Raw genomic sequence first — 27,402 nt, 5'->3', positions numbered from 1 at the left:
ATGGACTCAGAGGATGACCCGTTGTTGCAGGATGTGTGGCCAGAGGAGGAGCAGGAAGACGAGGAAGCAACGGGTGAGGCCTTTAGGAGAGCCCAGAGGCCGGGGCCGCACGCTGGGGCAGAGGGACAGTGTTGCTGGCGCAGCTGGACCTTGCCCTCCCGGCCCCCAGCCTCCGGCTTCTGGAGCACCTTGGGCTGGGCCTTCACCAACCCGTGCTGCGCGGGGCTGGTGCTCTTCCTGGGCTGCAGCATCCCCATGGCCCTGTCGGCCTTCATGTTCCTCTACTACCCGCCGCTGGACATCGACATCTCCTACAACGCCTTTGAGATCCGAAACCACGAGGCCTCCCAGCGTTTCGACGCTCTAGCTCTGGCTCTGAAGTCCCAGTTTGGCTCCTGGGGGCGAAACCGGCGCGACTTGGCGGACTTCACCTCCGAGACGCTCCAGCGCCTCATCTCCGAGCAGCTGCAGCAGCTGCATCTCGGCAACCGCTCGCAGAGGGCGGCCAGGGCCCCGCGCGCGGTCCCTGCGGTCCCAGGGTGTGGCCCAGACCCGGGGCGGGACACCTCCACCGCCCGGAAGCCAGCAGCCAATCAGAGTGGGTGTCTCCAAGACGCACCGACCCTGGCAGACCTGGCAGCCAACCAGAGTGAAGGCCCGAAGAACCAGGGGCTGGACAAGAATGGGCGGGGCCAGCTGGGTACCCCGCCCACGCTGGCCAATCAGAGCCGTGCCCGCCGGGGCGCCTCGCGGTGGGACTATTCTCGCTCCTACGTGAGCACCAACACTCAGACCCACGCACACTGGCGCATCGAGCTCATCTTCCTGGCCCGGGGCGACGCGGAACGCAACATTTTCACCAGCGAGCGCCTGGTCACAATCCACGAGATTGAGCGCAAGATCATGGACCATCCGGGCTTCAGGGAGTTCTGCTGGAAGCCCCACGAAGTGCTCAAGGACCTGCCGCTCGGCTCCTACTCCTACTGCTCCCCGCCCAGCTCGCTCATGACCTACTTCTTCCCCACGGAGAGGGGCGGCAAGATCTACTACGATGGCATGGGCCAGGACCTGGCGGACATCCGGGGTGAGCAGGGCAGGGAGTGGTGAGAGGTGGGGTCTGTAAGGGGCAGGGTTTGAAGCAGCCTCAGGGTGGGCCTTGTAAGGAATGGGGCCTGAATGAGACCGGGGACAGGGTTTGGAGAGGTTGATTGGAAGGGTTGACTCTTGGTTCAGAACTTCAGGGGCTGGAAGGAGGATGGAGAGGGGCTTGGCTGTGAGGCTGAGTCAGGCTGGGGCTGATCGCCATGTGAGAAAGGGTTGGTAGCAGGGTTGGGTGGGAGATGAGATCCAGGCCAGGCAAGGAAGGAGGTTTGGGCACATGCCTGGATTGAGGGGGATTGGGAGTTAGTCTATGAGCCTTGGATTAGCTGAGCTTCAAACAAAAATGAAAATGTCAACTAAGTAGGAGCCACCTGGGGGGTAGGCTCAGTCTGCAGTCCTGCCTTCATCTGCCTAGAACCTGCCCACGCCCCCCTTAAACTATCCCTCTGTCCCATTAGGAAGTTTGAGGCTGCTTGAGGGGCAGTTTCCCATTTCCTTCGAAGGGGTGAGGTGTTGAGGGGAGGATGACCCTGATGCAGGGCTGGTGGGAGTTGACCTGCTGAGCTCTTTACCCCTCCCCCGCCCCCTGCACCTGCAGGTTCCCTAGAGCTGGCCATGACTCACCCCGAGTTCTACTGGTACGTGGACGAGGGCCTGTCTGCAGAAAACCTCAAGAGCTCCCTCCTGCGCAGTGAGATCCTGTTTGGAGCGCCCCTGCCCAACTACTACTCGGTGGACGATCGCTGGGAGGAGCAGCGGGCCAAGTTCCAGAGCTTCGTGGTCACCTACGTGGCCATGCTGGCCAAGCAGTCTACTAGGTAGGCGGTCCGGCCACACCCGTGTGTGCCTGCCCATGCGTACACCCGGGAAGGGCTATATGAGGATAGAGAATTGGTTCCCAGGTGCCTCTTTCTCATAAGCCCCAGATCCCCTTCCCTGCAACCTTTTCCTTAGGAAGTCCTTCCAAATCAGGGGCAGAGCCAGAAATATCCTCGCTATCCCCCTGACAGGTCACAGGCTCCTCTTCCTGATCATCACTGATGGTTAGTGAGCATGACAGCTCTGGAGGAGGTAGGAAATCCCAGAACTCTTGCCCTGGAGGTCTTGGGTATTGATTTTTTTTCTTCTTCCCTGCAACGGTGCTTGAGGCGTTTCTGAAAAGAGTATTAACCAGGGGTTGAGGAGTTCCTTTCTTCCTCTATATCCAGGGAGCTAGTTGACAAGTCACTTCACTTCTGGGCCTCAGTTTTCCTACTTGTGTAATGGGGATGATGCGTTCTGCTACCCTTCTGGAGTCAGGAGGAGATGAGCTAAGAGATTGGTGGGTACTTTGGGTGGTGGATGCTTTGGTTGTCCTCCAAGTCTTGGGATGTGTGTCTGGGACTACAGCTGGGCCCTTCCCCACCAGCAAAGGGCATTAGACAGTTCATCTGTCGGTCCTGCTGGGCAGTAACTGCAATGCCTCGTGCAGTCCCCTGCCCTGCCAAGTTAGCCCTGGGCGCCTTCCTTCCATGACTCACACATTGTACTGAGCAGCTACTGTCATCACCAGAGCTAACATTTACTCAGCGCTTGCTCTCTGCCACACATTGTTCTAAACCCTTTATGCACAGCATCTCATTTAATTCTCACACCAACCCCGTGAGGTAGGTGCTATTACGATTATCTCTGTTTTGCCATTGAGGAAACTGAGGCACACCACCGTTAAGTAAGTTGTCCAAAATTACAAAGCCATAAGAGGTGGGATGGGGTTAAAACCCAGGCTTTCTCATTCAGAGCCCCCACCCTTGTGTTTTCTATGCCAGCTGCCGCATTAGGAGCTCCTCCCAGCCCTGCTTCTTTGTCAGGCAGACCTCTGTGCATCCTCTAAGATCCAGCCTGGGAAGATTCTTCCCTGAGGCATGGATTAAAAGCCCTTCTACCCCCTGCCACAGTGCCCCTCCTTCTCCCTAAGGGAGGCAATAGAGAGCATACACAGGCTTTGGAGTCTGATATATCTGCAGTCAGATCCCAGGTACTCCACTTAGCTGTGGGAGTTTCGGAGAGTTATTTCACCTCTCTGAGCTACAATTTCATCATAGCCCTTGCCCATCTGTATTTTAGTCGTTTTAAGTCCTTGTCACTCAAGGTGCAGTCCTCAAATCAGCAGCCCCCGCAGCCCCTGGGGCTTGTTAGAAATGCAGAATCTCAGAGTCTCCAGGCCTTTCCTACACCTACAGGATTTCCAGGTGACTTGTTTGCACATTAAAGTTTGAGGAAGTTCTGGCTTAATTATGTCTCAATAGAGTGTGAGTTTGTTGAGTTCTGGGACTGTTCCTGGCTCATTTCTCTAGGCTTAGCCTCTTGCACAGTGCCAGGAACACCTTAGCAGGGATTTGTCTCGGGGAGGAAAGAAGGAGGAAGAAGCCCCGGGGAAAGGTACTTGTCTGGGTTGGGAAGCTGGGAGGGGCTGGCTGTAGAAGGAACTTCAGGGTTTCAGATACCAACACCTATGCCTGATGCATTCAGCTGCTGAGGCAACACCCCTGCTCTGGGTAAAACGCCTCTCTCCCCCTTCCTGTCCTCCCAGAGCTTCATGGGAGTAGTGACAAGCAGGACCCTTGTAGACTTGACTTAGCACCTTCCTTTGATTAATAAAATCTTTTTTATTATTCTATTATTGGTTACCGAAGAGATGGTGCACCTTGATTTATTACAGAATAATACAAATTGTCACTTTTACTACTTCCAGGATAATATTAGAATCTTAGAACACAGTTCACTGCATTTATAACCCTTCAGACTTTTGCATTTTGGTTGCATGCATTTTAATTCTATATACATTTTAAACCTCATAAGACATTACAGTATTATTTTACTGAGTCAGTTTTCATTTATATTTACTCACATATTTAACTTTTCTGTTGCTCTTCATTACTTTCTACAATTTTATGTTTCCCTCTGGGATAATTTTCCTTATATCTGAAGAACTCTCTTTAGTATGTTTTTTAGTACAGGTTTTCTGGTGACAAATTCTTCTTTGTTTGCCAAGGAAACGTCTTTGTTTTACTTTTATTTTTAAAGTATATTTCTGCTGGTTTAGAATTATAAATTGGCAGTTATTTTATTACTTTAAAGATGTAGATCCATTGTGTCCTGACTTCCATCATTTCTGGGGAAAAGTCAGCTGTCCATCTTTTTGTTGCCCTTTGAATGATTGTCCTTTTTCCCATGGCTGCTTTTAAGATTTCTCTTTGTCTTTGGTTTCACCAGTCTTAGTATGATTTATGTTGGTGTGGTTTTCTTTGTTCTGCTTGGGATGCACAGAGCTTTTTGAATCCATGGGTTGATAACTGGAATCAGTTTTAGGAATTTCCTGGCTATTGTCTCTTCAAATATTGCCTCTGACTCACTTTCTGTTTCTTTTCCTTTTAGGATTCTAATTACATGAATCTTAGCTCTTTTCACTGAGTTTCAAATGCTCTTCTCTAGTTTCTTTTTTTCTTTTGGTTTAGATATTCCAGTTCACTGACCTGTCTTCTGTTGTATCTAATCTGCCATTTATGTGGATAACTCCTAGTTCTCCTCAAGTGTTAACAGCCATCTCTAATCCACTTCCATCTTTCTCTCTCCATATTCCTTCCTTCCCCCAGCAAAGTCCAGGTTCTTTATGGGGGGACAGACCTCTTTGATTATGAGGTGCGCAGAACCTTCAACAACGACATGCTCCTGGCCTTTATCAGCAGCAGCTGCATCGCCGCCCTGGTTTACATCCTCACCTCCTGCTCAGGTAGGGCTTCTCTGAAGGTCTTGTCTCTTCCCAGTGTGCTCCTATCTGGACAAAGCCTTCCTTCTCAAGAATGCCAGAAATAGTCTTCTATCCACCATGTCAGAGCTGGTGGGGAAGGGTGATTAGAAATCACTTTCCAGTCCCAGGCAGGTAGGCTGAGGTCCAGAGGCAGGTGGGCCTTACCCAAGGGCCCCCACTCCCGGGACCTCACACAGTTTAACCTTTTGCCCTTTGACCATTATGTTCTTGCTGGTAACCTTGTTTGGGGGAGTCTGGGGTATTGGAACCTTATTATGGATTATTCTGCACACTGTTTTAGTCCCAAATCAGCCACATTTCTGTCCCCCGGTGTACTTTTCCAATGCTACCTTCCCATATACCCTAGTTCTTCATACTATGTATACAGTAGGAACTCTCTATTGCCCAAATGAAAATGAAAAAGACATTCATTCGTCCATATAACAAATATTCACTGGGCACCAACTATGTGCCTGATGCTCTAAGGTTTCAGGGATCCAGTGGTAAACATCACAGACACACTGCCTATCCCCACGGGGCCTTTGCCTACTGGGATGGCAGCCACAAAACAAATATGTAATGTTTGCAATTTCCTACTGGCCCTTGAGATAAGTTCTGCAGAGATGAGGGCCCTTGAGCAAACTGCCTTACTCAGAGATGGCTTCCTCTGGCACTCAGGTCTCTGGTTCAGACCCTTCTCTGGGTATGGAGAGCTATGCTGGGCATGGAGGGGGTGCTGAAGAGTACTCCATGGTGGGGGGCAGGCGTGAGGCAGGACCAGCCACGGTCAGGGACACTAAAGAGGGTGTGTGTTCCATGGGGTCCCCCCACTGTATTCCCTGTCCCCTTGCCCCACCCAGTGTTCCTGTCCTTCTTCGGGATCGCCAGCATTGGCCTCAGCTGTCTGGTGGCACTCTTCCTGTACCACGTGGTCTTTGGTGTTCAGTACTTGGGCATCCTCAACGGCGTGGCTGCCTTCGTGATAGTGGGCATTGGTGAGTTGCCTCCATTGCCATAGCAATGGGCTTCCCACTTGAGAACGCTGCCCCAGGAAGGGCCTTATTCCTGGCTGCAAAGCGTGGCTTCTGTGGAGTCTCCAGAAAGTGCCTCTCAGACCTTGAAGCCTCGGAGTGAGATGTGTGGTAGGAGGTAGAATATGGGTGACGAGCAGAGCCCGGGCATATGGTGGTGGAACCCCCAAGGGTGGAAGGAGCAGGCGAGTATGCTGGGTAGAGGTTAAGAATGGTGGGGGAAGTCTAGCAAAGGTGGGAAGGAGGCAAAGATTTGGAAGAAGGAACCTAGTTGTGGGAATGGGGTGTGGCCAAAGAGCATGGAGGATGGGGCTTGGACTCTTGGTGGGTGGACCCAAAGGTCAGGTGGGTCTTTCCAAACTCCAACCTGAGAAGCAGGATTTCCCTGGAGCCTGACCCCTCAGGGGTCCTCTCCGGATTGGTCTCGGCCCAGCCTGGGTCTGGTCCTGGAGACAGCAGTGACCCTGAGCCTGCCCCGCTGGCCCGGGGCTCCCTCCGGCAGGTGTGGACGACGTCTTTGTGTTCATCAACACCTACCGCCAGGCCACCCACCTGGAAGACCCTCAGCTCCGGATGATCCACACCATCCAGACGGCAGGCAAGGCCACCTTCTTCACCTCCCTGACCACGGCCGCCGCCTACGCAGCCAACGTCTTCTCCCAGGTGGGGGACCGCCCTCTGCCCCTGCCCCCGCCTCCCCATCTCCCATACATCCCCGGCCCCGTTCTCTGCTCTTTCCACGGCCCCTTCTCTTGTGGCCACACAGCCTTTTTCTCAGGCTCTTGCCATGTCTGCAGAATCCATTTTTGTTACTTATCACGATTAACAGAACTTAACAAATGAGAAGATTGTAATAATACAAATAAAATGTATTATTGATGCTCATTAATAGTAATCCAGCATCTGCCCTGAAACGCATTTGGCAGTTTCCAAAGCTCCTTTGCATTAAGTCCTCGTGATATACTTATGGCAAAGGTATCATTACATCCCTATTTTCCTAATAGATAAACTGAGGCCCAGAGAGGTCACGTGACTTCTCCAAGGTCACACAGCTGGTAACTGGTGAGCCTGCCCACGTCTCCTGACCACGGAGCTCTTCCCACCCGTGGGCTTGACACTGCGTTGTCGTCGCTCACCCTGGCCGTCCTTTGGCTGGTCCCGTGCCCCTCTGGGCTCTGAGTTGGGCTCAGGAGAAGGCTCTGCATTTGGGCCGGGCTGTTGGTGCGGATAGAACCTGAAAGGCAGTGAGCCTGCTCGAGTTTTGGAGGGGTTTCATCACCTGGGCTGAGTATCCCATTTAGAAACCACTAGATGCTTTGGGATCATCCAGGCCTTCCTAGGGAACCACATCCCGGAAACAGGCAGAGCTGAGTCCAAAGCCCACCTCTGCCGTGTATGGCTGTGTGACCTTAGGCAGGTTGTTAACCTCTCTGAGCCTCACTTTCCTCCTGTGTGGATTAGGCGGGGACTGAAATGAGATGGCTGTGAAAGTGTTTCACAAGCAGGGAAGGCTTGTCTGCTTGTTGACTCCGGTTTTCTTCTGTGCCGGTTCCTGTAACCATTCTGGAGCACACCCATTGCTCCGAGGCCCCGGGCTCCCTAGTCCTGTCACGTGGCAGCATTCTCTCCCTTCCCACTCACTAACACGTGGGCTGGTCTGACGGGGTGTGTCTGGCTCCCAGTCATTCATGTGATGACGGTTATCAAGCACATGCTCTATGCCAGGCACTGTTCTAGGCAGCGGGCCGCAGTACAGACAACAGCCTTCTCGCCCTCCCCTGTTGTGTCCCCTGGCACCAGTCCTTGCCTTCCGATGTCCTCCTGGGCCAGTGGCTGCCATCCCAGCAGCCAGGGCCTCCTCGTCCTGCCTTAGGGCGTTGGTCTGGGGTCCTGAGTGCCTTTGGCTGTAGAGTCCGCAGGCTCCTGGGCTCCAGGCCTGACCAGTCCCGCATCCTTCTACCTCCTCATCTCTTCTACCTCTCCATCGCCAGATCCCAGCCGTCCATGACTTTGGCCTGTTCATGTCCCTCATCGTGTCCTGCTGCTGGCTGGCTGTGCTCTTCACCATGCCTGCTGCCCTGGGCATCTGGAGTCTTTACATGGCACCACTAGAGGGCGCCTGCCAGACCAGGTGAGCCAAGCAGGTGGGGTGGAGGGCCTGTCCTCTCCCTGAATATCCTTAACAGTCCCTTTTGATTCGTTTTTGAGCATCTTTTGTATGCCCAATGCTATGCTGCCCAGGGGACAAGGAAGGAGAAGAGAACCCTGTCGGGTGGTTCCCCCTTGTGACCACCTGCTGTGTGCCAGGAAGTGGGCAAAGCGCTTTGGTACTGATCATATTGATACCCCCCCACGGCCCCCCAGGGAGCTGGTTCCCCTCATGCTGCCCATTTTACAGATGAGGAAACAAGGGTTTGGGGAAGTTAAGCAAGTTTCTCCAGCTCACCCATTCAGTAGGCAGCAGAGCCGAATAAACCCAAGAAAATCTGACCCTGGATCCAGGCTCTTAGTCACCATGTTAAATGCCCTCAAGGCTCTGGTTTTGGTGGAAAAACAATATGTAGACACATGCACCGTGTGCAAAGTCAAACAGGTGAGTCCAGAGTTGCTGAGGGAAGTTGAGGGCTCAGGATCTCGCAGGCAGGGTGGCCGGGGAAGGAAGGGAAAGAGGGAGGGAGGGGAGAAAGGGAATGGAGTCTGGCCCCGTGTCTGCCTAGGCTTGGGTACTGAGGAATGAGGGAGGGTCTCTGGCCTGGGGGCAGGGCACACAAAGGCAGGAACGTCGGGGTCTGTGCCATGTCCACCTGACCGTGTGAGCCAGGGGTGGTAGGGAAGGGTTGGAAGCCCAGCATGGGGTTCAGACTTTCAGCTCTTGGGTGGTGGTGCGGGCTGGGCACTGCCCAACGCCACTCCAGCTGAGGCACTGCCGTGCACTGTGGGCATTCACATTTGACTATTTCTTTTTTTTAATGTTTTTATTGATTTTAGAGAGAGAGGAATGGAATGGAGAAGGATAGATAGAAACATCCGATGAGAGAGAAACATCGATTGGCTGCCTCCTGCACGCCCCCTACTGGGGATCAAGCCCACAACCTGGGCATGTGCCCTGACTGGGAATCGAACCAGTAACCTCTTGGTTCATGGTCCACGTTTAACCACTGAGCCACACCAGCTGGGCCTCATTTGACTATTTCTATGACAGTTTAGGACAGAGGAAAATGTCTTGGGGAAGGATGCGTTTTTCTAATCTCTACAGAGATACCAAATATGCCCGCCCCCATCTCCATCTTCACCCCCAACCCCCAGGTTGGGGCCGGGGACACAGTGGACGCAGTGGGCAGTCTCCCAGCCCTGGGCTCCAGCCTCAGCCTCTTTGCTCAGCAGCTGGGACCTTGGGCGTAGTACTCAACCTCCCTGTGTCTCAGTTTGCTTGTTTGTTTTGGTAAAACGAGTGTAAATCCTGGGTAGGATTCCTGTGAGGATTCAGTGAGAGAATTCACCTGGGGCTTATAGCCGCTGCCTGGCACGGAGCACTCTTTATGTTTGCCGGGCGCATTAGTCGTGTTCCTAGGGTGAGCCTCGTCCCCCCCACATTCTCTCCATCAAGGCCGTGGCCACACGCTCAGCCCTCCCCACTTCCTTCTCCTCCCGGGCTCAGGGCCCCGGGGTATGGCCAGCACAGCATGACCCTTGCTTCGGTCACCTGGAAGGGTGGGGTCTGCATGTTGCCATCCCCTCTCCCTGGGTAATGGCTGCTGTCGCTCTTTGTCCCTCAGAGGAATCGCTGGGTGATGGAAGGCAGTCAGGGCAGGTTTCTGGAGTCCATGGTGAACATGCTGGGTGAGATGTCAGCGGCGGTGTGAGACCTGGGTTCCTGGGGTCGCCAGGACCCTGCCCCAGCCTCCCCGGATGGACACCCAGACCCTCGGGGCTCACCCCTCTCCCCACTCTCTCCGTAGCTGCCACCAGAAGTGTGGCCGCAAGAGCTCCCTGCACTTCCCCGGGGACGTGTTTGCCACGCCCGAGCGGGCCGGGGGCGGCCCCGCCCAGGGCCCCCTGCCCTACCTGGACGATGACATCCCCTTGCTGAATGTGGAGGAGGAGCCAGGTAAGACGTGGCGCAGGCCCTACCCCGGTGAGACCTGGGGCTGCCGCTGCCAGGGGAGTGGCTCTGGGCAAGATGGTTTGAGGAAGGGCTGCCCCTGAGACAGGGGGGCTGGACCAGTGGTCTGGGGGCTCCCCATCGAGCATTTGGGCTTCCCCGGAGCGGGTGGAGACGGGGCGGGCTTCGACGCGGGTCTGGGCCAGGCCTCTCACAGGCCACCGCTCTGCCTGGCAGTGTCTCTGGAGCTGGGGGACGTGTCTTTGGTGTCTGTGCCCCCCACGGGCCTGCAGCCCGCCCCTGACAGGGGCAGCCGGGGGCAGCTCATCGCTCAGCTGCAGGAGCTGCTGCACCACTGGGTCCTGTGGTCAGCCGTCAAGAGCCGCTGGGTGATTGTGGGTAAGTGGACTCCCACCCTCCTTCCCCTCTATCAGAGTGTGGGGAGCAGACTCCCCCAAAGGACATGTAGGCATTGGGATCCCACCCCATCCTGCAATTGAGCGAGAAGTCAGAGACCTGGGTTGGCATCCACACTCGCTCTGAGCCTCTCCTCCTTCCTGTGTCCAATGAAGCTGGTCCTCAACAGCTTTTGTTTACTGAGCACCTACTATGCGCCAGCCATCGTGTTGGGCAGTACAGCAGAGCACTCAGTGCTTGGGCACTGAAGTTAGACCGACTTGGCTGAGTCGGACTCCTCATGGTACCACGTGCCAGCTGTGCGACCTTGGCCGTGTCCACCCGTCTGCGCCTCAGGTTCCTGGCCCGTGACTGAAGATGATGATAGGGTCTGTCTCCTCAGGGACGTGGAAGGAACGGCACAGTGCATGTAAGGCCCAGTGCAGGGCGTGCAGTAAGTGCTCCATAAACGCCAGGTGCCATTATTATCACCCTCATCGCCAGGGACGGTGTTTAGGGTGATGTGCCAGCACTGGACGAGCCAGCTCTTTGTAAACTAAATGCTCTGAGGTGGTGACTGCTTGTCCAGGAGTGTGAGCTTGCAGCTTATATCTGATTCCCAAGGGACGCATAACAAGCAGCCCCCACCCCTGGAGGACTGATCCCTAGCAAGCTCCACCCACAGGCTGGCATGCTGGGGTCTGCCCACTCCGTGGGAGACTCTGTCCCCTGCTCTCCCCACCCCCATGAAGGGAGCAGCGCTTTGCCAAGGCTCTGGAGGCCTCGCCGGAGCCCCAGCCCCGCCTAGTGTGGCGTCCTTCCCTCGCAGGCCTCTTTGTCTCCATCCTCATCCTGTCCCTGGTGTTCGCCAGCCGGCTCCGCCCTGCCAGCCGGGCCCCCCTGCTCTTCCGGCCCGATACCAACATCCAGGTGCTTCTGGACCTCAAGTACAACCTGAGCGCTGAGGGCATCTCCTGCATCACCTGTTCAGGTGAGGGTTTCCATCTGGGGGTCCCCGGCGGGGTCTCAAAGAGTGTTAGCCTGAAAGATGTGAGACCCGCGCTCCCTGTTTCCGCATTTCATTAAACAAATGTGTGCTGGGTGTCGGCTGCCTGGCGCTGGGGAGGCCGCAACAGGTAGGACCGGCTTCCTAAGCTCAGGGAGTTCGTCCCACTGCTAGCGGCCAGCCATGGTCATAGTAGACCTGAGCTGTGATGGAGGAAGAACAGGGCGACTGTGGAGCTCAGCATCATGGAAGGCTTCCTGGAAGAGGCAGCCTCTAAGCTGAGACTGGAAGAATGGGAAGGGGTTAGCCAGGCTGGAAGGGGGAGCCGGTGAGGGGCTGTGGCCAGCATGCTGATGGTGGCCGTGGAGTCAGGAGACATTGAGGGAGTGAAAGCCATGGGACTTCGTGACAGTGCATGTCCGGGGTGAGCAAGGTGGTGAGACAAACATGTCTCCTTGCCTCAGAGGTACCTGGGCCAGGCCCTCATTTCACAGAGGGAGGCCTGACGTCGGGGTTAGGGCAGGGGAAGTCGACCCAAGGTCACCCAGCTTTGCCTGGGCCGTTGGAAACCAGATGAGAAGATGCTTGGGCGACTGGCACCCGGCTCCTGGGAGGAGATCACTGGCCGCTGTAATTGCCTTCATCTAATTAGGGCGGTGCTCGGATTGACTTGGCCTCCCCTCAGTAATGGCATCAGCCAAACGCATGATAATTGACTGCAGCTCAGAGAGGTGCCCGAAGAGCCCCTCCTAGATTGGAGCCAGCCCGGGCCCTATCCCCGGCTCCTCTCCCGCCGCCTGGGCACACAAACTCAGCTCCCTGATCACCGCTGCTCCAGGGGCTCCTGCAACCCCTCAGGGCCAGGAGGCCACGAGCCGCGTCCACTGCCATGTCACAGAGGGACAAAAACCCCAGGGTGACCCCGACGTTCCCGGGAGCATCTGGAGAAGGACCAGGACCCCAGTCAGAGTCCAGCCCCCAGCCTCTTCTGTCTCTTCGCTCTCCGGACTGCCTCTTAAAAGGACCCCTCCTGATCGTAGCAAAAAGAGCTTTGGCTTTAGGGGCAGACAAGCCCGCACCTTACTGGGCCCTCAGCCTCTCAGCTCCTCTGCAGGTCCCGCAACCTCCCTGACCCTCTGCTTTCTTCCCTGTCCAGTGGGGTTAACAACAGCGACCTCCTAGGAGTATTGTGAGGATTACATTTCTGGAGGTGTGACGTTTCTCTCATTAAAAAACAAAACCCATCTACAATGCCCGCGAGCCGGGAGCGTTCCATTTCTAGCTGCTCCTGGTACGTGCTCTCACTGAGCGTCTATCACCGGCCGAGAGCATGAGAAGCGGCGTCCCACGTGGTCCTCAGCCCCCTCTGGAGGTCCCCTGTCACCCATTTGACAGGAAGGGAGTGAGGCCGGCGAGGAGGAGGGGGAAGCTTCCGGTGGCTCTGGCTGGCGGGTCCTTTCTCTTGCCTTAAGATTCCTGTACATTTAATATTTGATGTCTTTTAATTTTTTTAGTTCCACTTAATTTCTTCCAGACCCCTGACACTCCCTCTCCCCAAGCTGAGGGCCCTGGGCTCCACGTCCATGGGGTTGTCACCGATCCCCGCCTCTGCCCGCCTCCGCCGGGCCCAGCCAGGGCGGCCCTGCCCTGCTGCCCCTGACCCAGCTCGGGGGTGGGGGTAGGTCTGTTCCAGGAGAAGCCCCACAGCCTGCAGAACAACATCCGGACGTCCCTGGAGAAGAAGAAGCGGGGCTCCGGGGTCCTGTGGGCCAGCCGGCCGGAGGTCACCCCGCAGGGTCAGTGGGCGTGGGGTCTGCCTGGGGTGGGGGTGTCGGGAGACCCTGCCGGTGCGAGGGCGTGGGAGCCTGTGAGGAGAGAAGGCTGTGGGACAAGAGCCTGTGTTCTTGGGTCGCTGTGGAGGGGTTGGGTGGCAGGTGGACTCAGGTGAACCGGGCCCCCCGTCACTGTCCCACCAGCTGTCCCACCAGACTGTGGGCTCCCCTCCTGCCACCGCTCCAGCCCAGCCTGGGGTGCCCCATGAACCTGCCCTGTGCACCAAACCCATCCCGAGTGGGGGAGGGCGGGGGCGTCCCGACGCTGGGGTCTCCATCAGGGCCGGGGTGCTAGGACACGCGTCGGAATTAAGTGCCCCACAGGGCAGTTCTGTGTGACCGTGGTCACCCCATCTGTGCCCACCATTGTCCTATCAGCCCCAGCTCCCCGTTCACACTGCTTCCATCACTGGCGTCACTCACTCCCGTAGTCCAGTGGTTGGCAAACCGCGGCTCGCGAGCCACATGCGGCTCTTTGGCCCCTTGAGTGTGGCTCTTCCACAAAATACCACGGCCTGGGCGAGCCTATTTTGAAGAAGTGGCGTTAGAAGAAGTTTAAGTTTAAAAAATTTGGCTCTCAGAAGAAATTTCAATCGTTGTACTGTTGATATTTGGCTCTGTTGACTAATGAGTTTGCCGACCACGGCACTAGTCCATGCCGACACATCTCCACCAACAACTTCCCATCGCTGCCACTCCCTCCGCCCATGCCTCCACCCGAAACCCGCTGACCGCCACCTCGTCCCCCGCTGTCCGTGCAGCCACCTCATCCTGGTGGCCACCACCAAGGTCAGGGCTGGGCTCCTCAGGCAGCAGAGGGAGGACTGCTCCAGGGACCGGGGAGCCAGTCCCGGTAACTCCACCCCCTCCACCCTGCTTTGTCCCCTAGACGCCCCAGGCACCGTGTACGTGTCCAAGGTGAAGAGTAAAGGCCGCCCGGCTGTCTACAGGTTCTCCCTCAACGCCAGCCTGCCTGCCCCCTGGCAGATCGTGTCCCCCGGGGACGGGGAGGTGCCCTCCTTCCAGGTAAGCCCGGGCCATCATGAACTGAGCCACCACCACCAGGGGAGGGGCCCTCAGTGCTGCACGGATGGGCACTGGCCACGCAGGGGGCGGGGAGGCCGGGTCTGTGAGGCCGGAGCTACTGCAGGCACATGAGGATTCTCTCCCGCCAGTAGCCAGGGACCCGCAGAGTGGCGAGAGCATGGGCTGCCGAGTCAGCCAGTCCTGGGTTCGAGTCTTGGCTCTGCCATGTACACTCTGTGTGTCTTTGGGCTGATGACTTAGTCTCTCTGAGCCTCAGTTTTCTCATCTGCGAAATGGGCATATGAAAAGTAGCAGCCAGGGTTGCTGGAGGTGCGTGAGGTAAGGCCTGTGCATTGCGTGCCATCTGGAGCCTAGTAAGTGCTCAGTGAATGGTAGCCACTAGTTAGATGGCTGTTCGGGGCAGCTGCTCTGAAAAGAGCCCCCAAAGGCCAGCCCAGGCCTCGTTTTCCCTTCGAGGAAGCATTTGTGTTTCTTTAACATGTTACACCCTCCAAAGCGCCACTTAGCACGTGTCAGCACGTTTGTCCATTTGAAAGGCGAGGTGACGGAGGCATTTCCTGACTCTGAGCCTTTGCATTGCTGTTCCCACTAGGAAGCTAGAAAGCTCTCCTTCCAGCCTCACTCAGGCTCCGCATAAGCATCAGCTGCCCATGGAGCCCTGTGCTGGCCGTCCTTCTTGGCTTGCCCTCCTCTTCCCCTGCCCATTTATCCTGTCTTATCGTCACGATTGTTTAATTCCTGGCCCTTCAGAGAATCTAAAGCTACGGTGATCGGCAGGCCGTGAGGGCAGGGACCACGCCCATCTTGCTCACTGTATTCTCAGGGCCAGCTCAGGGCCTGGCATGGAATAGATGCCCAGCTGAAGGAAAGACTGAGGCCCAGAGAGGGAAGGGAGGATTTTCCCGGCCTTCCGACTCGAACCCAGGCCTCCTGTGTTTCTGCCCAGAGCGCTCTCGTCCACTCTGGGGGCGGGACCGGGTGGGACCAGCAGAGGAGGGAGGGCCGGAGCCTGAGGCTGGGCGCAGGCCGAGGCAGCCTCCCCGAGTCACGTGTCTTGTCTCTGTCGATCCACTGCTTAGGTATATAGAGCGCCTTTTGGTAACTTCACCAGGAAGCTGACCGCTTGTATGTCTACAGTAGGGCAGCTCCAGGCGGCGAGCCCCTCCCGCAAGTGGATGGTGACGACCTTGGCCTGCGACGCCAGGCGGGGCTGGAAGTTCGACTTCAGCTTCTACGTGGCCGCCAAGGAGCAGCAGCACACCCGGTAACGGCCTTGCAGAGAAGCCTGCTTCCGCGGGCCTAGCCCCCTTCTCTCCCTCTCTCCCCCTCTCTCCCCCGCTCTCTCTGTCCCTTTAAGAAACCCATGTCCCCTTCCACACACCTGTTCAGATATGTCTCTGCCCAGGACAGGGGTGCGGGGACACCGGCAAAGATGGCAGCGTGGCCTGCCCCCCATCTGCCTCTCTCCCTCTCGATGGGCCGCGATGGCCTCCTGGCTGTTCCTCGGCAGGACAGGCAGTTCCCTCTGCCTACAGTGCCGTACCCCAGCTCCCCGTGGGGCCGACTTCTTCTGAAGATCAGGCCTCTGCCAAGACGCCCCCTGGGAGCGGCTGTCCAAGACCACCGCTCCCTCCCACACCTGGTCTCTCCTCGCTCTCTGGCCCCATCGCCACCTGGGATCTCACTGATCTGCTGGCGAGTTGCCTGCCTCCCCTCAGGAGCCCGGCGCACCGGCAGTGGGCACTGTTGGTCCAGGCTGTGCCCCCAGCGCCCCGTGTCAGCACCTAGCAGGTGCTCCACAAACACTTGGTAGCTGGCTGCTGAGTGAATCCACTCTGCACTTCCTCTCCCAGGCACTTCAGCACTCTCAGTATAGAACTAACTCAGGAAATATTTAATGTCCCTCCCCAGGCCGCTGTACGCTCAGGCCCTGCCTATGCCTGCTTGATCTAAGTGCCCCAAATGCTTCACTGCATTCTGTGCCTTGGGCATCCTGAGGGAGCTGGGGGCATCCCGAGGCAGCTGGGGGCGTCTGGAGCCAGCTGGGGGTGTCTTTTCCCAGGTTCCCTCCCGAGTTCTGGGCCAGGGCCCCGCATGCACTTGTCCGTTGAGCTGTAGCAGCAGAGGGTCTCTGCTTTTCTCCGTCCATTCATTTAGCAAACACTGCGCACCGCCGTGCCAGCACCGTGCAGGTGCTGGGGTACAGGGGATGCAGTGGTGAACAAGACAGCTGCCCGCTGCCCTCGGGCCTACTAGCGGGAGGCAGCCGCTAACAAGTCAACCTCGATGTCATTACAAATTATGACACGAGCCCCGACAGAAGGAGCCAGGCTGCCCTGGTCTAGAGAGCGGTGCGGGCCCTGCACGGGGGACACCCGGGGCTGTGGTCTCTGGTGGCCTGGCCCAAGGACATCCAGCCCCCTCACAAGGCTGAGGTCCTCCTGGGACAGAGGGGTGAGGCGGGAGGCAGGGGATGACCAGGAGGGCTTGCTGGCCCTTCCTCCGGGCACCTTGGCTCAGAGATGGGGGTCCCTCTGCCCACCCTCCCCCGAGCCCAGGGCTGGGCTCACTCTGCATGTACACAACAGCGACTGGGGGCAGGCTTTCTGGACGAGCTTAGCACATTCTAGAAAGAACCTTGAGCTACCTCAGGTCCAGTGGCCAGCAAGCTGACCATAGAACCCTTTCTTCAAGACAGAATCTTGAGTCCCCTTAACTGTTGAGGTTGAGGTGAGGAGGTACAGGGAGCTTCTGAGCAGGGACCCTCAGGCTGGCCCTGGACCCCTCTGTGAACTCTTGCACCCCCTAGAGGGCAGTTGGGAAACGGTTGGTCTCCTCCACCCCTCAGGCCACAGGTGGGGAGACACTCATGTTGGGGAAGGGCCTTGAATAGGCCCATACAGTGGGCTTTGGCCGGGGCTGGACTAGAACTGGCCTCCAATCCCCAGCCCCCAACTGGAGACCAAATCCCTGTGCTGGGGGAGCCCCCATCCATCCCCTGCATTCTTCCAGCCCGCACATGACCACACTTGCCTCGCCTCCCCGAGTCCTCCCAGCCTCTCTGGCCTCAGTCCGGCCTCCCCGAGTCCTCCCAGCCTCTCTGGCCTCAGTCCGGCCTCCCCGAGTCCTCCCAGCCTCCCTGGCCTCAGTCCGGCCTCCCCGAGTCCTCCCAGCCTCCCTGGCCTCAGTCCGGCCTCCCCGAGTCCTCCCAGCCTCCCCGGCCTCAGCCCAGCCTCCCCGAGTCCTCCCAGCCTCCCCGGCCTCAACCCGGCCTCCCCGAGTCCTCCCAGCCTCCCTGGCCTCAGCCCGGCCTCCCCAAGTCCTCCCAGCCTCCCTGGCCTCAGCCCGGCCTCCCCGAGTCCTCCCAGCCTCCCTGGCCTCAGTCTGGCCTCCCCAAGTCCTCCCAGCCTCCCTGGCCTCAGCCCGGCCTCCTTGCCTCCACAGGAAGCTGTACTTTGCGCAGTACCACAGGCCGCCTTTCCACGGACGCGTGTGCGCGACACCTCCCGGCTGCCTGCTCAGCTCCAGCCCCGACGGGCCCACCAAAGGCTTCTTCTATGTGCCCAGTGAGAAAGGTACTGGCGGGGAGACCACGGGGGCCTAGGGGGCTGGGCCGCCTCCGGTACAACTGTGACTCCCCTCAGGGCCCAGGGCCCGCCTCTCGGCCACCTTCGGCTTCAACCCCTGCGTGAACACGGGCTGCGGGAAGCCGGCGGTGCGGCCGCTGGTGGACACGGGGGCCATGGTCTTCGTGGTCTTCGGCATCCTTGGCATCAACCGCACTCGACAGGTGGACAACCATGTCATCGGAGACCCGGTACGTGGACCAGGTGCCAACGAGTAGCAGCCCAGAGGCCACCCCCCAGCCCTCCACACGCCCTCCCCAGGCGGACAGGACCCCCACAGCCCCTGGCTATCATTTCTTTTGAGGACTGAGCAGCGTTGAGGTCTCAGAATCAGCCAGGAATCTGAATACATGGGGGTCTGAGTTGGCTGTCCCGCACCATCGGGGATGGAGGTGAAGATAACACACGTGCAAAGCTGCCTGTCCTTCGGCTGCAGGGGTTCCCGCCCTGTGGGGCCCCTCTCCCCTTGTACGCGTCCGTGTTCTGTGCTGGGCTCTCGGGCATTTGAAGGGCGGAAGCTGGTGGGCTGTGGCGAGGTGTGTTCCTGGCACGCAGTGGGAGCGGGCGTGTGGGAGGAAGGACTGGACGCGGCACGATCCGACCGCTGCCTGGAGCAGTCTGCACCTGCGAGTCCGGGTCAGACAGGAAGTACTTTGGGAGCCAGGGGGTGCCGGAGCTCTGTCTGCTCAGGCCAGCCCGAGAGTCGCGGTGTTCAGAGGAGGCTGGGAGGAGAAGAGGCCGCCTGCCAGGGAGGACGTGAGGGGTTTGGCTGTGGGGAGTGGGGGGAAAGCAGGAAGCCGGGGGAGGGTGCTGTGAGTGGAAGCCAGGAGGTGAGACTAAGGGCCGTGGGGGGTGGGCAGTAAGGGGATGGGCTTGGGTGGGGACCACGGGTGACCCACAGAGGGCTCCAGCTGGATGGCGCCCACGGTACTGGGGACCCACGATCCCCCACGACGGCGTTCCCGACTCACTGAGCGGCCTGCGCCGCTTGTGTCTCCTTGGGAAAGGGCAGCGTCATCTATGACAGCGGCTTTGACCTCTTCAAAGAAATTGGGCACCTGTGTCGCCTCTGCAAGGCCATCGCGGGGAACTTGGAGCTGGTGAAGCCGGGCGGGGCCCAGTGCCTGCCCTCAGGTGTGTGGGGAGCCAGGCCCTCAGAGGGAGGAGGGACTGGGGGGCCGGGGCATCTGCAGACATGCGTGTGTGCTTGAGTGTCTGCACTGTGTGTCTCCCAGAAGAGAACGGGCTCACGTGTGAATGTGCATTGGCCCAGAGGTGCCGTGTGTGGTGCTGTGTGTGATGATGTGTGTGGTGTGTGTGGGCACACCTGCAGGAGGAGCTTTACCAAAAGTGGGGCACGGGCTGGCACACAGGTGCCTCCAGGCCTCCCTGAGAGGACACAAGACGTCATTCTCCACCCTGGGGGCAGATGGGTGTTGTGGGTTCCCCGTGACGTTGCCAATGGTTACACACACTTGGAACCTGGAGGTTAGAGGGAGGGCAGGTGCCCCTCCCACACGCACACACACAGGTGAGCACGAGTGCACGGTGGGAGGGGCGGCCTGGGGTGGGGCGCCCTCCCAGGTAACCGCCTCCCCTCCCTCCTCCACCCCACAGGCTACAGCATCTCCGCCTTCCTGCAGATGCTGCACCCCGAGTGCAAGGAGCTGCCCGAGCCCAACCTGCTGCCGGGGCAGCTGTCGCACGGGGCCGTGGGCGTCAAGGAGGGGCGCGTGCAGTGGATCTCCATGGCCTTCGAGTCGGTGAGCCCCGGTGGCCTCCCGTGCGTCACCTCTGGCCCTTGTCCCAGAGCAGAGACGTTGCTCTTCAGAAGGGGATACAGGCCCAGGGGGTGAGACTGCTCGTCCAGGTCACCTGGGAGTGAGCTCAGGGGGAGGCCAAACCACAGAGCCTCAGAGCTCGGTCTTTCTTTTTTCTTCTTCTTCTTTTTAATCCTCACCCAAGGATATTTTCCCATTGGTTTTTAGAGAGAGTGAGAGAGAGAGGGAAAGACAGAGAGAAACATCAATGTGAGAGAAACACATGGATTGGTTGCCTCCTGCGTGAGCCCTGACCAGGTCCCAGGCCGGGGAGGAGCCTGCAACTGAGGCATGTGCCCTTGACTGGAATCGAACCCAGGACCCTTTGGTCCGCAGGCCGGTGCTCTACCCACTGAGCCACACCAGCCAGGGCAGAGCTCAGCCTTTCTACATGCAGGCGGCCAGCAGCTCCCTGCACCCTCCCTCCCCACCTGCCTGGGTCTAGCTGTTTGGCAGCCTCTGGGCTGCAGGGGCAGGTGGGGTGGGGGCTGGGGAAAGAGCAGGATGGTCCCCTCTGCCATGTGGGGGGCTCCCCCTCCGGGGGCTGGGAAGCCCGGGGACTGGCCATCCCATAGCTCACTGCTTCCTCTCTCACCCCGACACTCCTGGGCTCTGCCCCAGGAGGCACACATGGGCGCGCGCACACACATGTACAGACATGCACACACGTGCCCTGGGCATCTGCGGGCCTTGCCCAGTTGCCCTGCTGCCTCCATGCTGAGACCTGGGCCCAATCCTGCTCTGACCCCGGTGGGCTCTGTGTCCCTGAGCAAATAATTCTTCCCCTGTGGCCTCAAGTTCGTCTAGAGAACAGGGTTACAGATCCCTGCCCTCCGATGGCCCCTGAGAAGCAGCCGGGCCACCACGTGAGGGCGTTGGGGACTGAGAATGACAGTGACATGGGTACAAGTGGAAGCCGATTCTTGTTCTCCGTCCCCACCTCTGCTTTCCTTCCCGCCCCGTGTGCCACTCACTGCACAGGTGACCAAGCCCCCGCCACCAGCGAGGGGGGCCCCGGGACCCTCCCAGCTCTCAGTGAGCCCCAGGCTAATGCAGACGCAGGTTCAAAGCCCAGGAAGTTGTTTTAACTGTGGTAAAATATGCATAAGAAAACTGACCATCCTGAATGTATAGTTCAGTAATATTAAGTATATTCACTTGTTGTACAACCATCACCACCATCTATCTCTTCACTGTCCATCTTACAAAACTGAAGCTCTGTCCCCATTAAACACTAATTTCCCGTTCCCCTCCCCCAGCCCTGGCGCCTACCACTCTCCTCCCTGCCTCTGTGAATCTGACTCCTCTGGGTGCCTATAGGTGGGATCGCACAGTCTTGGTCTTTTTGTGTCTGGCTCATCTCACTTGGCATGATGTCCTCCAGGTTGGTCCATGCTGTAGCACGAGTCATAATGTCCTTCTTTTAAAAAAAATATATGTTTTTATTGAGCGGAAGGAAGAGGGAGAGAGAGAGAGATAGAAACATCAATGATGAGAGAGAATCGTCGATCAGCTGCCTCCTGCACACCGCCTACTGGGGACCGAGCCTGCAACCCAGGCATGTGCCCTTGACCAGAATCAACCCGTGACCTTCTGGTTCATAGGTCAACGTTCAACCACTGAGCCACGCCGGCCCGGCAGTATGTCCTTCCTTTTTAAGGCTGAAACCACAGACAGTTTCAGAGAGGAGAGGATCCCTGCTCAGGCTTCTCTGCATGACAGATGTCACGTCCAAGCCCACCCTACCCCCAACACACACACACACACACACACACACACACACACACACGTGTGTGCACAGATACATACGTGCACAGACACACTGGATGTGTCTGTTCTCAGGGAGCAGAATTGGCCGGTGAGATCACACAGGGGAAAGGTCCAGAGAGGGTGTGCCGTGTCTTCCCCTCCCCCCAGCAGCTCCCAGAGCCGGGCCGTGTGAGCCAGACAGGCCACGCTCTGCCTCCCTGGACTCAGTCCAGCCAGGAGACGGGCAGGTTGCCGGGCAGTGACAAGAACTATGATTCACGGACCAGAGTTTGGGTCCCCTCCTGCTCGGGGGCATCAGGCCGTTCTCCGACCCTGAATTGGGCCACTGACAAAGTAATACTAGGTTTCTCTCAATAGGTTTCTTGAGAGGGCAGAGGTTGCCTATCTTGGGGTATCAAGGAAGGCTTCCTGGAGGAGACAGGATGTAGAGAGCCTTGAAGGTTGAGTGGAGTTGGCTTACAGGCCGAGGGGGGGACACAGAACACATGGGGCGCTGAGGTGGCTGTGGGAACGGGGCAGCGACTCTGGTGCCCTGGAACCGGCCGCGGCTGTAAGAATCACACGTGTCCCCAGACGCCGGCGGGCGGTCATCCTGGATTGGCTTGCCCTTCACTCCCCACAGACAACACACTCTGTTCACAGGTGGCCAAGAACTGGCTGCATCTGCCCCGGAAGAGACCAGCCGTGGCCTGGGAAGGGGGAGGGGGCCACAGCCACCCGCCCGTCTCACTGGCTCGTGTCCCCCACAGACCACGTACAAGGGCAAGTCCTCCTTCCAGACCTACTCGGACTACCTGCGCTGGGAGAGCTTCCTGCAGCAGCAGCTGCAGACCTTCCCCGAGGGCTCGGCCCTGCGCCGCGGCTTCCAGACCTGCGAGCACTGGAAGCAGATCTTCATGGAGATCATAGGCGAGCAGCCGCCCTCCCCCCCCACCCCCACCCCGCCTCTCGGCTCCCGGCTCCCGGTGGGGTGGGTGGTGGCAGCGGACAGGGAGGTGTCCGGGCAGGGAGGGCAGGCCGTGGCCGTTCTGAGCCACGCTTGTCATCCTCCATCCTGGCCTAGAGCCCTGGAGAAAAACCGGAAGGACCCAGTGCCAGGAACACCGATCAGCAGCCAGAGTTTGGTCCCCCTGCTCAGGGCATCTGGCCGCATTCTCTGGCCCTGAATTGGGCCACCTCGAAGGGAAGAGCAGCGGCCATTACGGCGGCCCGGTATCATTTCGGTGCCAGGCCCTGTGCTCCTGGCCTGTGCTATCTCTTTTTAAAATATATATGTTTTTATTGATTTCAGAGAGGAAGGGAGAGGGAGAGAGAGATAGAAACATCATTGATGAGAGAATCATTGATCAGCTGCCTCCTACATGCCCCACGCTGGGGATTGAGCCTGCAACCCGGGCATGTGCCCTGACCAGGAATCGAACTGTGACCTCCTGGTTCACAGGTCGATGCTCAACCAACTGAGCTACACCAGCCAGGCTGTGCTATCTCTTTAAACTCCAAATGAGGCCTGTGGGTTAAATACTGTTATTACCCCATTTTACAGATGAAGAAATGGAGGCTCCGAGGGGTCAAGTGACTTTCCCAGAGTGACACAGCCAGCTGTGACTGTGCCCTCGGTTTAACCCCTGTGACCTCTGAACCCTGAGGGTGAGGGAGGGTTGTGGGTGCCCCACCACGCAGCCTGGCTGAGGACCCCCTCTGTCTCCTCGCAGGGGTGCAGAGCGCCCTGTACGGCCTGGCCCTCTCCTTGCTCATCTGCGTGGCCGCGGTGGCCGTGTTCACCACCCACGTGCTGCTCCTGCTGCCGGTGCTCCTGAGCATCCTGGGTATGTGGCCGGGGTCCCGCTGGTGGCCGCCCACCGGCAGCTTTCTCTCAGCCCTTAACTGTCACATTCCCCAGAGATGGCTTCCTGACCAAGCCCACCCCGACCCCCAGCAAAGTGCCCCTCTGCTCGGCGCTGTCTCGGCGACGGTGGTTCATAGCTTTGGGCCCAGAGACACCCAGTCACCTGGGTCCCCCAGCTCTCTCTGGCCCTGGCCCTCCTGCCACCAGAGGTGGGGGCTCCACTCGAGACTTCACCCCATCCCCCGGGGGCCTTCTGAATCCCCCCCGAGCCCTCCAGGGCTGTGTGGTGGGGCAGGTCCGAGCTGCCGCCTGCTGTCCCTGCCCCGCAGGCATCGTCTGCCTCGTGGTGACCATCATGTACTGGAGCGGCTGGGAGATGGGCGCCGTGGAAGCCATCTCGCTGTCCATCCTCGTCGGCTCCTCCGTGGACTACTGCGTCCACCTGGTTGAGGGCTACCTGCTGGCCGGAGAGAACCTGCCCCCCCACCAGGCCGAGGTGAGCAGCCCGCCTGCCTTACGGCTTCCCATAAGCCTTCCCACCTCAGTGCAGCGGAGGGACACCCTCGTGCCTGAGCCCCAACAGGTGTGTTCTAGAAGCTGTGGCTCCCAGGGCCCATCTCCCAGGGGACGTAAGCTCCCAGGCAGCTCCCCCAGAGAGCGCTGTGGGCCCCGGATGGGTCCATCCCTCCGCCCCCTAAGTGAGCGTGACGGGTTGGACCAGGCAGCATTCAGGGGCCTTTCCTGCTTCTCGGCTCCTGAGTCCACATCTCATCCTGCAGCCTGGGGGCAGGGCTGGGCCCTCGTTCATGACCCGAGGCCACCAGCTGGCCCTGCGTGGCTTCGTGAGAACATGCCCTTGACTCGGTGCCAGAAACAGCTCTGGGTCATACACTTTTTGTTTTATCCTTGTTCGGAACTGTATTGATGTGAAAACATTCATAAGTAAATTACTTATACATTTAGCTGCTTTGGGTCAAAAGAAGGAAATCAGTTCCAGTTGGGGTTCCCATTTATGAGGACCTACTATGCAGATCATCAGCATCTTGGTTGCCATAGCAGCACTCACTGCATCCCCACTGTGCACGGAGCTGCTGTGGGAGAACCATGTCATCTTCACCCCAACCCTGTGGAGTAGCCGCTACAATTATCCCGCTTACGGAGGCAGAATCGGGGGCTCCCCGGGGCAGGGCTGGCCTGGGGCAGGGGTGCATGTTTACCCAGCATCCAAGCCCCCAACCCTGGCCCCGGGCAGGGAGGGACGCCATGTCACGTCAGGTCCCTGCCCCCAGCTTCTGCTCTCGCCCGCACCCAGGACGCCCACTCGCAGCGCCAGTGGCGGACGCTGGAGGCCGTGCGGCACGTGGGCGTGGCCATCGTGTCCAGTGCCCTCACCACGGTCATCGCCACGGTGCCCCTCTTCTTCTGCATCATCGCCCCGTTTGCCAAATTCGGCAAGATCGTCGCTCTCAACACAGGCGTCTCCATCCTCTACACGCTCACGGTCAGCACGGCCCTGCTGGGCATCATGGCACCCGGCTCCTTCACCCGGACCAGGACTTCCTTCCTCAAGGCCCTGGGCGCCGTGCTCCTGGCGGGGGCGCTGGGGCTGGGCGCCTGCCTCCTGCTCCTGTGGAGCGGCTATAAGATCCCTCTGCCCAACGGGACCTCCCTATAGCCCTGGCCCTGGGCCCTGACTTGCTCACTTGGGTCCAGCGGATGGGGACGAGACCCTGGTGCTGTGACCCCAGAGGGACTTTGTTCCCCAGCTCGGCTCCAGCTAGTTTTGTTCCCACCTGCGAGGCCCACACTGCCTTCATCCCAGTGGCCAGCCGGAGCTGGGTGGTGAAGCCGGCTGCCACCCTGCCCTGCCAGGCTGCTGGCAGCCACACTGGGTTCCCCCCTGACAGCAGGAGAAACCAGCCCTCCTCCCATGCCCGGTCACCACGGAGGTCTCCCTCTCACGCTGCCTCGGTGCTCACCACTTTCTGAGGTGGGTGCTACAGGGCTCCCATTCTACAGATGTGAAAACTGAGGCAGCAGGAGGCAGTGACTGACCTGTAGCTGGGTCCGTGGCAGAGCCAGCGCTAGTTCCTGAGCCCCATGCCTCCCTTGGGGACTCTGCAGGAAGAGCAAGCACAGTGATTTCAAGGGCAGGGGCCTCGTATCCCCCTGTCCCTGCTCCCCCACTTCAGCTTTACTAGGCCAGTGCTGGGTGCTCCCGTGGTCCTCCCCAGGCCTTTTGGTCCTGGCCAGAGAGGACGTAGGGACCAGCCTGGGGTTCTGCATGTCCTACCCTTGCCCCCGGCCTTAAGGGGCCCTTTTAAGGCCCTCCCCGAGGGCTTTGTGGCCCCAGCACAACCTTCCTCACGGAGCCGCCGTCTCCCCGACCTGACTCTGGGGGTGGGACCTGGGGGAGGGGCAGCCCCTGGGAGGCCAGCTGGCCGTGCCCGCTGCCTGCTCACAGCAGATGGTTCCTATTAAAGTGAAATGAAACCGCAGACCGCCACCATTAACACGAGGATTTTAAGCACCACTGGCTCTATCATGTTCTTGAAGTTGAAATGACTAAGTGTCCGCATGCGGCCCAGAACCTGGCATGAGGGGTGGGCTGACCTGGAAGGAGGAGGAGGTGGGAGGAGGGTGCGGGCCGCTGGGGCCCAGGGCCAGGGAGTGCTCTGCTGGCCCAGGGCAAGGCTGGGGCCTCTGGGGCTCACTCGGTGCCCCTTTCTTCAAGGGGCCCACCTGGCTCCCCAGTTGGACATCTTTGCCTGCCGTGGGTGTGCCTGGCATTGTGCTGGGCACTGACCTTTCTCGTTGGGGCAGACATTGCCCCTGGGCTTTGGGAAGCTGGACAGACTGAGCTGGGCCTGAGCCCTGAGAGTGGGGGAGATGTCAGGGAGGCCTCCAGGCCGGCTCACCTGGCCGTCTGTGAGCGTGAAGGGGGCTGAGGACACAGGACGTGGGCAACGCCATGTGCCCTGCCGAGCGCACACCTGGCATCGAGGAGCTGCTTGGTATCTGTGGAGGCAATGTCAGACCTATAGACCCACCATCCGCGGTGAGACACGCCAAACCAGCAATTAATGGTGCAAGGTGACACACAGATGGAATTGTGCCGGCGTTTGTCTGAGTCGGCTGGAGCTGCCATAACGAAATGCCACAAACTGGGTGGCTTATAGCAACAGACACTCACTCTCGCACAGTCCTGGAGGCTGGCCGTCCAACGGGAAGGTGTCGGCAGGGCTGGTTCCTTTGGAGGTTCTGAGGAGGATGTGTTCCGAGCCCGGCTCCTGGCTTCCGGTGTTGCAGGCATCCTTGGCGTGCAGACATCTCTGCCTCCGCCTTCTCAGGCCCATCTTTTCTGTCCCGTTCCCATTACCACCCCGCTCACAAGGACACCGGTCCGCTTGGATTAGGGGCCCCCCTGGTGACCTCATCTTAACTCCATCATCAGCAAAGACCTATTTCCAAGTAAGCTCACAGTCACAGGCACCAGGGTTCGACAGATCTGTGGGGGTTGAGTATGGGTCAGCTCGTTAGTTAGCCGTAAGGAGTGGGTGCTGTCATACCCAGGTCACACGCGGGAGACCAAGGCTCCAAGACACGGACTCGGCTGGGTCACTCGGGGAGTGATGGTGGGGCCAGACCGAGCCCAGCCCGCCTGCCGAGGGTGCACTCACTGTTCGGCGGACAGCCTCCCGGAAAGTCATTAAGGCTGGTGACAGCCGCAGGAATGTTCCAGGTTGGTGCTCACCTCAGGAGGCCCGTTCTTAGAACATTTGGAATGAAACCCTTGGATTTGTGCACTGTTTCACACTTACGCATTTCCCCGCCAACCTTGTATAAACCCGGCCCTTGGAGGCCCAGCAAAGAGCGCTGTGGCTGAGGGTCAAGGTTGTGCTGGGGACCACACAGCCCCGAGGGGTTGATCCTACTCAGGGCTCCGGCAGCCCCCTCATGTGTGGGGGGGCACAGCTGTGGGATTGACAGCTCCCCCCCCCACACTTTTCCCACTCCTTCCAGTGACCACTGTGGGAG

At 58.8% G+C, this 27,402-nt stretch overlaps 1 protein-coding gene across 1 annotated transcript; it reads left to right on the top strand.

The window, feature by feature from the left end:
* DISP3 (dispatched RND transporter family member 3) lies at positions 1 to 25,039 on the top strand (the record flags this gene model as incomplete). The annotated part of the gene is made up of 20 exons (XM_079776572.1): positions 1 to 1,084; positions 1,700 to 1,919; positions 4,734 to 4,870; positions 5,749 to 5,883; positions 6,422 to 6,582; positions 7,911 to 8,050; positions 9,879 to 10,027; positions 10,259 to 10,420; positions 11,247 to 11,408; positions 13,106 to 13,219; positions 14,145 to 14,281; positions 15,382 to 15,566; positions 17,747 to 17,877; positions 17,947 to 18,119; positions 18,936 to 19,062; positions 19,546 to 19,691; positions 22,268 to 22,427; positions 23,231 to 23,344; positions 23,694 to 23,860; positions 24,677 to 25,039. 20 exons carry the CDS (start codon positions 1 to 3, stop codon positions 25,037 to 25,039), a joined length of 4,167 nt encoding a protein of 1,388 aa, XP_079632698.1.
* Between the last annotated feature and the right edge of the window lie 2,363 nt (positions 25,040 to 27,402).

The sequence above is a fragment of the Cnephaeus nilssonii genome (assembly GCF_951640355.1).
Source record: "Cnephaeus nilssonii genome assembly, chromosome: 7".
Taxonomy (NCBI): domain Eukaryota; kingdom Metazoa; phylum Chordata; class Mammalia; order Chiroptera; family Vespertilionidae; genus Cnephaeus; species Cnephaeus nilssonii.
Note: the sequence above shows the minus strand (reverse complement) of the source record. Positions and strands in the feature narration are given on the sequence as shown.